At 38.7% G+C, this 12521-nt stretch overlaps 1 protein-coding gene across 8 annotated transcripts in view; it reads right to left on the minus strand.

Annotated features, from left to right (window-relative positions):
* The window catches only part of ERC1 (ELKS/RAB6-interacting/CAST family member 1), a 302116-nt gene that overhangs the window by 56645 nt on the left and 232950 nt on the right, over positions 1-12521 (minus strand). For all 8 annotated transcript variants that reach the window (XM_084302886.1, XM_084302887.1, XM_084302892.1 and 5 more), the window contains one exon: positions 5873-6017. In XM_084302886.1, coding sequence (XP_084159012.1) covers positions 5873-6017 — 145 coding nt within the window. The remainder of the gene's footprint in view (positions 1-5872; positions 6018-12521) is intronic.

Here is a 12521-nt window from a genome sequence, read left to right on the forward strand (position 1 = left end):
TCAGCATGGGTTTATCAAAGACAGGTCCTGCTTGACGAACCTGATCTCCCTTCTATGACAAGGTGATGCGCTCAGTGGATGAGGCAGAGGCTGTGGATGTGGTCTAACTAGACTTCAGTAAGGCTTTTGACACTGTTTCCCATGGCATTCTCCTAAAGAAGCTGGCTGCTCACGGTTTAGATGGGTGTATGCTTTGTTGGATTAAAAACTGGCTGGGTGGCCAGGCTCAAAGAGTTGTGGTGAGTGGAGTTAAATCCAGCTGGAGGCTGGTCACTAGTGGTGTCCCCTGGGGCTCAGTATCGGGGTGAGTTCTCTTAAATGATCTGGATGAGGGGATCGAGTACACACTTGGCAAGTTTGCAGATGACACCACGTGCACAAGTGTTGATCTGCTCGAGGGTAGGAGAGCTCTACAGAGGGATCTGGATAGACTGGACCAATGGGCCAAATGTATGAAGTTCAATAAGCATAAAGGCGTGGGGCACAACAACTCTATGCAATGCTACAGGCTGGGCGAAGAGTGGCTGAAAAGCCATCTGGCGGAAAGGGACCTGAGGGTATTGGTCAACAGCCTTCTGAATACAAGCCAGCATTGCGCTCAGGTGGACACGAAAGCCAACAGCATCTCTTGCTGATACAAGAAGGCTTGTAACAGAAATAGTGGGGCCAGCAAGACTAGGGAAATGATTGTCCCTCTGTACTGGGCTCTGGTAAGGCCATACCTTGAATACTGTGTTCAGTTTTGGGCCCTTCACTAGAAGGAAGCCATCAAGGTGCTGGAGCATTTCCAAAGAAGGGCAAAAAAGCTGGTGAAAGGTCTAGAGAACAAGTCTTATGAGGAGTGGCTAAGGGAGCTGGGGTTGTTTAGCTTGGAGAAAAGAAGGCTCAGGGGAGACCTTATTGTATTTTACAATTACCTTAAAGGAGGTCATAGTAAGGTGGGGATCAGGCTCTTATCCCAAGCACCAAGTGATGATGAGGGGAAATGGCCTCAAGTTGCACCAGGGGAGGTTTAGATTGGATATTAGGAGAATTTTCTTTACTGAAAGAGTTGTGTGGCATTGGAACAGGCTGCCCAGGGAAGTGGTTGAGCCACCATCCCTGTAGGTGTTCAAGAAACATGTAGATTTAGAACTTAGTAGCATGGCTTAGTGGTGGACTTCAGTACTAGGTTAAACGTTGGACTAGATGATCTTAGAGGTCTTTTCCAACCTGAATGATTCTATGATCTGAAAAGTATGTTAAGAAAAGGCAGTATAATACAAATGTACCCAGGAATCCAGTATGCACTGTAATCTAGATTCACACAACTTAGAATGAAAATTTTGAGATTCCATCATCAATAACACTGAATCAAGCTAGTTTCTGATAATTTCTGCAACAGTATATTAAAAAAGAATTGGGAATAATTGTGAAATATATATAATAGAATCACAGAATTATAGATGGTTTAGGTTGGAAGGGACCTAAAAAGTTATTTAAAAACAATTCAATTGAATAACACTCCAAGCTCAGAAAACAGACACTGAAACAATTCAGTACCTCCTAACAATTTCAACACTATTACTTAACATTTATGGCATAGTAGTGCCTCGAGATGTTGGTGAAGCTGGGCCCCCACTGTGCTAGACACTGTACTAGACACTGCACAAACACAGAAAATGACAATCTTTGCTCCAAATAACTCTTTGTAGAAAACCCCAAACTTTTGAGACTCAAAGCCCACAGACAGGAAAACCTCAGCCCATTCATATATGCCTTCCACTTAAAACTCAAGTCTACAAGAGTAGGACTTCACACTGGTATAACAAATATATCTTGATTTTTAAAACTTAGCCTGACTAGAAGATGAATAAATGGCAAATAGGCTCTTTTCTAACAGATGAGTGGTAGATGTGCTGCCACAAAAGAGGCCAGTTTGTTGGGACTCTTTCAATTCCAGCATGACACACATTGCAGGGACTTCTGTATGGCATATAATCTGAGCACACTGGCTGGCGCTCGCCACACTACATCTGGACTTTGTTAGGTAACCTTCAGCTCTGTTTTCTTGCATCAGCTCTGGCCCCCTCATGTGAAGCAGCCTCCCAACCACTCTTTCACTATGAGCTAGTCAAGGAGACAAAGTACTTTGGGAGGAAGTAAATTGGGACCACATTAGCTGGTGACCCTCGCCCTGCAATTGGCCTCCCTTTCCGATGATAGAGGAAATCCCTCATACAAACTGACAACCAATATGAAACAGGCAGCTCCATTTACTGGAAAGCCTGGTCAATGCTGAGTGCCTCATTAGGAAACGGTCTCTATATTGAGGCACATTCCTGCAATTCTGAGCCTAGAAACTCTAAATTAAAACAACATTGATGCCATATCCTCTTTCTGAAATGCCTCTCTTCATCCAAACTTTAACATACATACTTAAAGAAATTAAAGACCCAAAATGTCTTTGGCAGTACTCCTTCCTTCTCTTTCACAGTAATACCCTTCCTGCACAAGTGGCTTGGAAAGTGACAATGTTGGGAAGGGACAAAGGAGAATTAAAGCAAAGAATAACTGTGGAATCTTCCAGAGTCGGTATAACCTTTTCTTGATGAATCTGTGTGTCTTCACCTACAGTTTTAAGTGAGTAAAAATCACCTGAAATTGTGGGGCTGAAGAACTTGGACATTATTTTTTAAGATGCAAATTGAGGCTTATCAATAGACAGTTCAAGTTTTAGGAAAGAACTGCATATTTATACATCCTAAGAAAGGTAAAATTAACTGTAAGTCAGTCTACTAACAGCAGAAGCTATTGTAGCCACACAATGATTATCAGCACAAGCAATGAAAGGGTATAATCTGAACCCCATGCATAGACAATTTGATCTATTCACATTCATTATTGCAGGGTAGTCAGAAAAAACACTTTTCTAAAACATTATCTCTCTCAGAGGCTTTTTACCAGTTTGCAGTTGGGTTCAGAAATAAGGTCTATGGTATGTACCACAGTATGTGTAACTCTTCACACAAACCACCCACTTCCGATATTGCTCAGCACTTCTGTTTGTGTCCTACATACGTGGAAACGGGAACCTCTTAGTCAACTGTGCCTACCAGCCAACTGGAAGAGCTGCTTTCCCACAACAAACTGTAAGCGTTTCCTAGAAATGGGATGGACTGAAATATAACATGATTATCAGGGAGGTCAACAGTTCTGAAATAGTATTAAAAACACAAGGAAGGAATTATCAAGGTCAGAATTCCAGATCTGAATCTGAAGGGATGAATGAACGTTTTAAGATCCAGAATTGATTTTCAAAGTCTTCCAGAAGATCCTGATTAACTAGGATCACTTGCCTTTCTTGAACAGCTGTGTTTAATACATCTGTAAATTTAAACGACTTTTCATTCACAATTTCTACTGGAAATTTAGGAATTTCTACTGATGAAGAAGCACAGCAAAATACAAGGCTGTTGACCTGTTTGACCTGCACTAACCAAAGAGGACCACAAGGGCCAAGTACACTGATAACTTGCAAAATGTGGAAAAATGAAATTCCCTTTGACTATATCTGTAATGAGGATCGTGGAAAATTTAATAGCCTCTCTGCTGCACCACCTTCTACTTCTGGAGCTGTTAAATTCTGTACGATTTGAGTTGGTGACCTTAGCACAGAAAAAGTACATACCAAAGCTGCTGGTATTGAACAAATAAATGTGATGTCATCCCCTATAACTTGGTGAGTTGTCTGTTGATTTAATTACTGTTCCATAAGTAACTTTGAAAAGCTTTTCTTTCAGTAGTATTGAAGGTGGCACACACACAAAAAGGATAAAAGATAATACTTACAACCTTAAGATGTATGATAGATTTTAGGGAGCGTATGTCAAGTCTCTGTTAGGTCAAATAAATATCTCTCAGGTAGAGTTTAAATATAGCACAGATTGTTTATATATAAACATATATTCTGCCTTAGGGACTGGGTATGGACTAGACAATACCTTGCAGTGCTTTTATATGTGGTTTTGTATTTGTTCTTATATTCCTTATACGTAATACTCATATCAGGCATGTTTTGAGGAGATTAGGATTTACTATTTGCTTTCTTCACAGTTCTTTTTAAGAGAAAGAACAATGACAAGTCTCTACAGCTGATGGCAGTTCTGGAACCAGAAGCTTCAAAGGCATTTGGATATTCCAACAGATTTTTTGAAGAAGTGCTACTGTTTCAAAACAGAGCACGTCAGCCCAGAATTGGTCTCACTTCATAGCAAGAACAAATTCAGGTTAATTTCTTGTGCATTTGAAGTTTATTTTGGAAATGAATTATCCCACACCTATGCACAAAAGCACTTAAAATGGGCATCCTTAAGGGAAATGTCTTTTTAGGAACAGTATATATTATGGGACTTACCATCACTGAAAAATAATGATGTGAACTACAGCAATACTAAAAATCAACTAAGTGAAACCTAAGTCACTACAGATCACCACAACATTAATAAATAAATTGCATACACACAATCTTCGGTAGAAAAAAAATGCCTAAAGATCATTCTGTCTACCAGCCAAGGATAATCAGAAGGAAACTCAGAAGGACAAGTTGCATGAAGTAGCTAGCATTTAAACTCAGGACAAGAACTGCTAATAAAAATTTCCAATTTCTCTTAGAACAAGTATTAACATATACTAAGGCTGTTATGTCTACCAACAATTAAATGAAGAAAATAAGTACTTTACATTGCTGTGAACACTTCTGAATCCCATTCTAGTAGGAAGTCATCTGGATGACAAGTGAAAGTAATTGCAACTGTTGCTCAAAAGTAAATAAGTACACTGTATCTCCCACTCATTTTAAAGCTGTTGTGAAACTATACAATTACTGTTGTAAAATTAAAATTTAAATAATTGCCATCTTAAAAATACACAGCCAGTAACCTACTTGTGTTTCCTAAAGAAGAAGCAGAGAAATCCCTTATTACGGCAGAGACCTGGTTTTGTCTTAGTGTTCTTGACCTCAACAGAAATGATCTGTTTGACAGATGAAATGCTGTGCATGATAAAACTTCTTGAAGATGGAATCAGTGGTACTGAAACAGTTGATACTGGGCTGACAGCAGTATTACATGTTCTTACAGGGAATGTGGCATGGCGCTAACACAGAAGAATCCAACAAAAGTGCTGAAGTGAAAAATCTACCCAGATCCTGGATCTCTTATTGTCAGGGTTGCCTTCTGCTTCCACAGTGTTTTATCAGTAATGTATTTTTCACTTTGCATTTAATACTGAAACAAAATTTTATGGGCTTGAATAGAAACATAGTTTTTCTGATTGTTGTACTAACACAGAAAGGTCTTAGGAACAGGAGAAGGACAGAAATAGAAATGGACCGATCTCCCCACTCACGTGGCCTCCCAGATTCCACTCAAGTAACCAGCATTCCTTTATGAGCTTCTGTCACAGATTAGAAACCACAACAGAGACCGTGTGGTGTAATATGGTTCAATTTGACCTTTATGGCAAGGACAAATTTCATCCATTTATGCTTCCCCCCTGACAAGGCAAATATAGAACACCAAAAGAAGTATCACTCAATTTCCCTGAGTCTCTGGAAGTTAAGAATAAATGTCTTTTTCATTCACAGTTTCCTACATAGTGTAGCACGTGTACGACAAAAGCAGTGATACAAGGAAACCCCTCTGATTATGGTGGCTGTTTAATTCCCACCATGTTTTAAAGTCTTCGTGCTCAGTAGCTAGTTTGAAATTGTTATTCATGTACTTTTTGTCCCAACAGACAAAGGGATTATGCATTATTATTTCCATCAACCAAAATAATAATGTCACACCAAATTACCAATTGGTTTCTCTCCTATCCCTCCTCTACCCACCTGCTGCTTGAGCTGTTGTACGAGGCGGTCTTTCTCTCGCTTGAGTGCAGCCACTTCATCTTGGGTCTTCTTCTTGGAGGATGAAAGTTCTAGCAGAGCAATATTGGCATCTTTTTCACTAATGGCAGCAAGAAGGGCTTCCTGTCTGAAAAACACAGATACATGATTATCCTGCAAAACTAGGAGCGCTTAACAAAGAACCATAGACATACCATATACCATAAACATTGTAAGAGCATGCAACTCTGCTGGGCAGAAATAAATGCGGTTGTCCCGGTTATGTCCATTGGTGGACCTGGAAGTCAGACCCAGCTGCCTACCCCAAGGTGATAGTGCTTATAGGATAAGAAAAACATATAATAAAGTTATAATTTTGCATTCAGCTCCTAATTTTTTTAGCAACAACCATTTATTGCTTCTTCAGATGAACATTTTCATTCTTTATAACGTTCTAAACATTTCCAGAATGGACTTTAAGAATGCATACAGAAATACTTGACTAATCGTAAGACTTCCGTGCTAAATTATTGTTAGGTTATACTGTGTACTCATGCAGCTATTTTAGAAGGAAGGTGGCATGTGACAAGTTTATTGAAATCACTTGAGCAACACAGTGTATTCCCAGAAGCATACAACGACACAGACACTTTTGTGCTACATGACAGATGTTGAAATAGATGCCCTCAAGGATGCTTGATCTATTCTTTGACTTTTTTTGTGAGCAACTAACTTAGTGATGAGCTCTTCAGATGCATGTCGGAAGGGAAAGATAGGCCTGCTCTCATCACAAACCTTTTTCAGCTTTGCAAAAATGCTGTAAGCAAAAAAATTCTGTAGTAATATAAGAACTTGATATAGAAATAACTCATCACACTCCTACCCAATTGCAAAAAAATTCTCACAAATACCCTTGCAGTTCAGAAACATTTTGTAGATACTGGAAAGAGGGGAGATACAGATAATAACCCTGTCAATAAAATAGCAGTTCTCAAATGTACTCAAAGGATTTCTATATGTTAGGAAAACCAACTATTTCTGCCCTTTGACCTTAATTCTCACCTTTAGGTGCTGTGCTTAAGTCAAGATGTGCAACAGGACATAAAGGAAAAAATTGACCTTATTCTCCAATAGGGGTGGCTTGTCCCCCCTCTCACAACAGAAGTATTCACCTTGTGAAGAAGGGATAGAATAGACATCCTTTCTAACCTTTTGTGGCCATTTGAAAGATGGCATCAGGCAGGAGTGATGAAGAAAGAGGAACTTGGAACTTACAGCTTTCATATCTACCTTTTCTTTAAAAATTTAATTGCAAATGGAGTTAAAGTTGTAAAGATCCCAAATTCCCAAATAATCCGAATTTTGACCTAATTATATATAAAAAATAGCATATTAATGTTGATAATTCAAGAAAAAAATTTTAAAGAATAACCAAAGGTGCTAAAATTATTCTGCTAATCATGTCAACAGTAATTATTATGCTAATGCTGTTGCATAAACAGTTGTTTATTAAAGATATGATAAATGTTAAAGAATCTTAGTGTAAACAATTAAGATTGATGTTAGTTATACCATTACATCCTTCTGTTGTCAAGATCTTTTTTTAATCAAGCGTCACCATCACAATCTGGTGATTTAGGATAACAATGGCAAACTGTTGAGGGTAGTATTGACACTTAATCTGCTTTTTCTAATTCATCTATTATCAATCCTTAAGGAGACTAAGTCAGCTTTCTCATTTCCTTTCTGTATCTCCTTTCTAAACAACTTAACTTAATTTTAATCTTAGTTAGGAATTTTTAATTGTGACAAAACAAAAATACTTGCTGGAAAAAGTACTCATCAGGCTCCCTGTGAGTGAAGAGATGACTGAGCAAATTTGAAAAGAATGGGACAAATGGACGCTGCTACCATTTAATATTGATGTCTTAAACATATACATCCAATATATATATCCACAGGACTTTGAAACTGATGGCTTAGAAAGGGAAACAATTGGTACTACTGGAATACAGAAAATTTTATGTTAGATGCTGAAAGCCTCTCCATTTTTATGACCTTGCATGAAAAGATGCATCTATTACTGCCATGTGTCTGAGAATGGGGAGTGAAATAGTTCCATCAGGGAGTTCAGGGCTTAAATCAACGGTATAGGGAGATGCATACCTAAATAAGTAGGATGTAATCAGATAGTTTGCATTGGCTGCAGCTGAGTTTGATGAAGAATTTACTGTCCTGGATAAATACTAATCCCCCCTCCAAACTGTAAGAATAACAGCACATATATTTGCTTCTTGACCTTGCCCTTTTAAAAAGTCCAAACAATAGTTTTTCCTCTTTAAACACCCTCAACACATCATTTTAATAGAATGGGACCAAGCAATATCTACACATGCAGTTATGCTGACAGATCTGAGTAGACAGTAGCCTCTGAGAAACTCAGGGTTGCAACCCTTTAGCCGAGTGCAGCAGTAGCCAGCACAGCACTTTGGACCACAGATAAAGAAGAGTTATGTGAACGGCGTGTGCACTCCACAGCACCAGAGCAGAAGCCACTAGTTTCTGAAGCAGCTTCTCTTAGGAAGTTGTAGGTATGAGACATCCCTTTTGAAAAAACTCTTGTTATTTTTACAGGTGAGAAAAACTTAAATACACATCTCTCACTTGAAAGGTGTGGAGTTTTGCTAAGACAATAGGTGAATTGATGAGATTCATTGATGAGAAAGTTCACTGCTACTTTCACAGCAATGATAGTTGGGAATGGAAGAAGAACTTTTTCTTATGGATTACAGTTTAAATGAGAAGAGGATGATGATGTATGACCTGGCTTCCTTCTGATCCCAGTCTGTGACCATGCTCTTACAAATATTTACACCAGTTAAAGCTGAAGACCTGCACAGGCAGAACATTAAAACAAGCAAACAAACAACAAAAAAAAAAACAGTGCTAAGATTTGATCTCTGTTTGTCTCTTCTGTTGGTCCAATGATTACCAGTTTTGCTGAAGTTACCCGTATGCTTGCTCTTGTAAGGATCTCAACTAAAGCCATATATCCAGTATATATGTATATAAAAGCAAAGACAACAACAACAAAAACCCCATGCATTTCAAGAAGAAAAAGTGTGTATTTCAACAGACAAAATTTTTCACTATCTGACAGCAGAATGGAAACATAATGGACTTTCGGTGGCTGGAATTCATCTCTGGATTTATACAAGCATTTCTTGTACATACTAACAGAGTAAGCTTGCTTTAGGTGGACTACCAAAACATCAGAAACTTGACAAATCCTGTTTAGAGGGCACCTAGATATTGCCTAGACTGTATGTAGAAAACACAGCACCTTAAATTATTCCTTGTACTTCATGACACGATACCACAAAGTCAGGCGTTTCTAGATGTTTCAGAATATTTGAAAGATAATCCAAATACATTTATGCTATAGAGAAATACAGATATTCTGGTGATCTAACAGAAATGAGAAGAAGAAAGGAAAAGGTGCACCTCAGAATCCCAGTTTCAGTGTCAAGATTAGAGGTGTGGGAACAACTGATAATGGTTGCACTATTACTGCAACTTTGGTTCTGTTGCTTTTGCTGTATGGAAAAGTATCCAGCTTTGGATGTCTGCCTGAAACATGAAAAATATCAATAGAATGAAGTGACAGAACATGATACACGACCTCTGCTTTTTCTGGCTATCGGTGTCCTGGGAAAGACAGACTGGTTCAGAGTTCTGGTAATTTTCACTTTCTTTAGAGTAATCTGTTTTGATTCTAAAGAAACACTTATTCTTTTAATAGTAAATCCACAATCCTTGCTGATGATTCAGGACCAGAGCCAAGAATATCTCTCTAACAGTATCTATGTAGCCATTACTCTGGCATGGAAATTTGAGGTGCCTCAAATAGCATATAATGCATACCTTCTGCAATCAGATCCTTTGTTGCTCATCTCTACTTAAATGAAAACTCCAGGACCAGGACAATGAGATATGAGAAGCGATCTGTTATCAATTTATTGCTGCATAATACTAATCACAATGGCTTAGAAAAGAAGCATCCTACTATCCAAAACTTCAGTTCTGCATTGTGTGTGAAATGGGATTGTTGGTCAAGAAGTGGGGAGAAAGGAGTTGTGTCTTTCTGAATCTTTTCTGGAACTGATGCAAGATGAAGTTTGAACCAAAATAAGAAAAATATCCTCTGATGTGATACATGCATACTAGCTGTACTTTTTAATTCTACAAGCTAATTGGATAATCTTTAATACGGGAGAAGTATAAATTTCACTGTCACCTCTGCTGAAAAGGAGACATGTCTGTAATGGTGCACTACTAATGGTGTTCAGCAGAACCTGGAATTGCTAGAATGCTTCCAGAAGCCAGGAAAGAACAAATATCACCACGTAAAATAAATTTTTTGTGTCTGAAGAGCAATATTAATTTCTAGTAGTTTCCCTTCTCAAGTGCTGCTATCCCCACACAGGCCAGAAGAACTTATGGTAAGAGAAGGTGAGGTTGTAAAAAGGAGAAAATGGGCTGCTGTGAGAAGGGTGTAGTAGCACATGAACAAACCTAGGTCAGAAGTGCTGGAGTCAGTAGTATAGGCTCAACTTCAGCTTAGGTAGCAGTCAGTGGTATAGCCTTTGCTTGGTCTGCATCTCTAGTTTACAACACTGCAAATGTCCTAAGAGGTAGGCAAAGCATGTACTCGTTGCAAAACCCAAGATGGTTGATCTTTTACAATAACGTAGATTAGGTCGAGTTTCTGTAGCAACTGTAACTCAGCAGGGGGAACACTGTCTTAGGATTCAAGGAAATAGCCTCAAGTCACACCAGTGGAGGTTTAGGTTGGATATGAGGAAGAATTTCTTAACAGAGAGGGTGCTGTCAGGCACTGGAAGGGGCTGCACGGCGAAGTGGTGGAGTTCCCATCCCTGGAGGTATTTTAAGAGTTGTGTGGACATGGCGCTTAGGGACATGGTTTAGTGGTGGACTTGGTAGTGCTAGGTGAATGGTTGGACTTGGCGATCTTATCAGTCTTTTCCAACCTAAATGAGTGCATGATTCTATTTATCCCCCCATTTGGGCAGGTGCTGTAGCCTGTGCCAAGGCTTTACTGCCACTCATAAGCAGTAAGGAGGCAGGAGGCTTTAAAGTGGCCTAACATAGTATTATGAGAACAAGAAAATCTAGTGAAAATAGAATCAGGCTGAAGCCTTTTCACTGAATGGGAATTATGACTGCTACAGACTGGAGTTGTACCAAGACAGGTAAATTCAATTCTTAAGAGACAGTGGTGGATATATTCTGAAGCTTGATATGGCAATATAGCTGTCCTCTGGCATACCTCTGGATTCACCCATCAGCCTCCCTTTTCTCAGCATTTCAGCTGGGTCTGAGAGTTCTTACACTTGATACCAAAGACACAGTGATAATGAATGACTCCAACTCTAAGATACAGATGGATTCAGAGGATTAAAATATTTTATGGAAGGTAGTGAAGACTGCAGAGGTGAGAAGTCATTGAAAATTGCCATGATTGAATTCTTCCAATGAGAAATATTCTAAGCCTATAAAGCACTCCTGATGAGGTTGTCCTGTCGCATCTATTGGCTATCCTAATACTTTTGTCGAGACACAACAAAGAACAGTATGCAAAGACACATCTCTTGAATGTAAATGTCTGTTTTTGAGAAGATAGCGGGACAAGATGGCAACAGTTTAAATTTCATCTTGGTTTTCACTATGGGTCTTGAATCAAGGTAAAGCTTTAAGAATGTCCCTCAGCCACAGAAAGCATTTTTATTTATTTATTTATTTTTTTGATGAAAGCTAAAAAAGAGAACAATATACTATTATACACTAACATATTACTAAGACTGTAGAAATAGAAGGCATTAAGCATATCAGTATTTTCTAAACCTCTCTGCAGCACAGCAGAGAGGGCTTAAAGTTATACAACATTTAAATTAAGATGCTGAAGAGTATTATTCTTAAAGATCACTTCAGCTGCAGCGACTTTAGTAAAAATGGCAGGTGCTAGCATCTCATATACCTGTTTACAGAGGCCCTAGAAAAAGACAAACACAGCTGAGATGAGATTTCTCACATGGGTCTGGGTGAGGATAAATAAGTGATCTGCAGCTTGAGTGACCAGGTGTTTGAATGAGCCTGGAAAATGGCAAACTGCAGCTCATACAGATTTAGTTACCAAGAACCACAGCATATTTTTGCAAAGGGGGACGTGAGACTTTCTAACTAGTCAGTAACCCTCAGCACTGCAGGACTAATATTCTGGATTCCTAGATAATGAGTTGTAGCAGGATAAGCCAAAGAAGATTTAAAAAGGTTCATCAACAACATTTTAAGTGTTTTAACTACCAGAGTAGCCATGCGTGTTCTCTGGCATACAAATAATAATCACATCAAGATGTCTTTAAATGGTTCCCTATAGCACTTGGTTTTGGGAGACCACATAGTCCTTTACAGCTCTTTCCTAGTGAAGGAGAGGAATCCTTTTGGTAAAACCTTATCAGAAAATGAACTTTATAAGGAGGTTTTAAACTATACAGCGCAGTTCTGAGGATGTTAACATAGGAATAATTATTAGCTGTATAATTAGGAGGAATAACAGGCTGCAGTCAACACT

The sequence above is a fragment of the Netta rufina genome (genome assembly GCF_964035555.1).
Source record: "Netta rufina genome assembly, chromosome: 1".
Classification (NCBI taxonomy): Eukaryota; Metazoa; Chordata; class Aves; order Anseriformes; family Anatidae; genus Netta; species Netta rufina.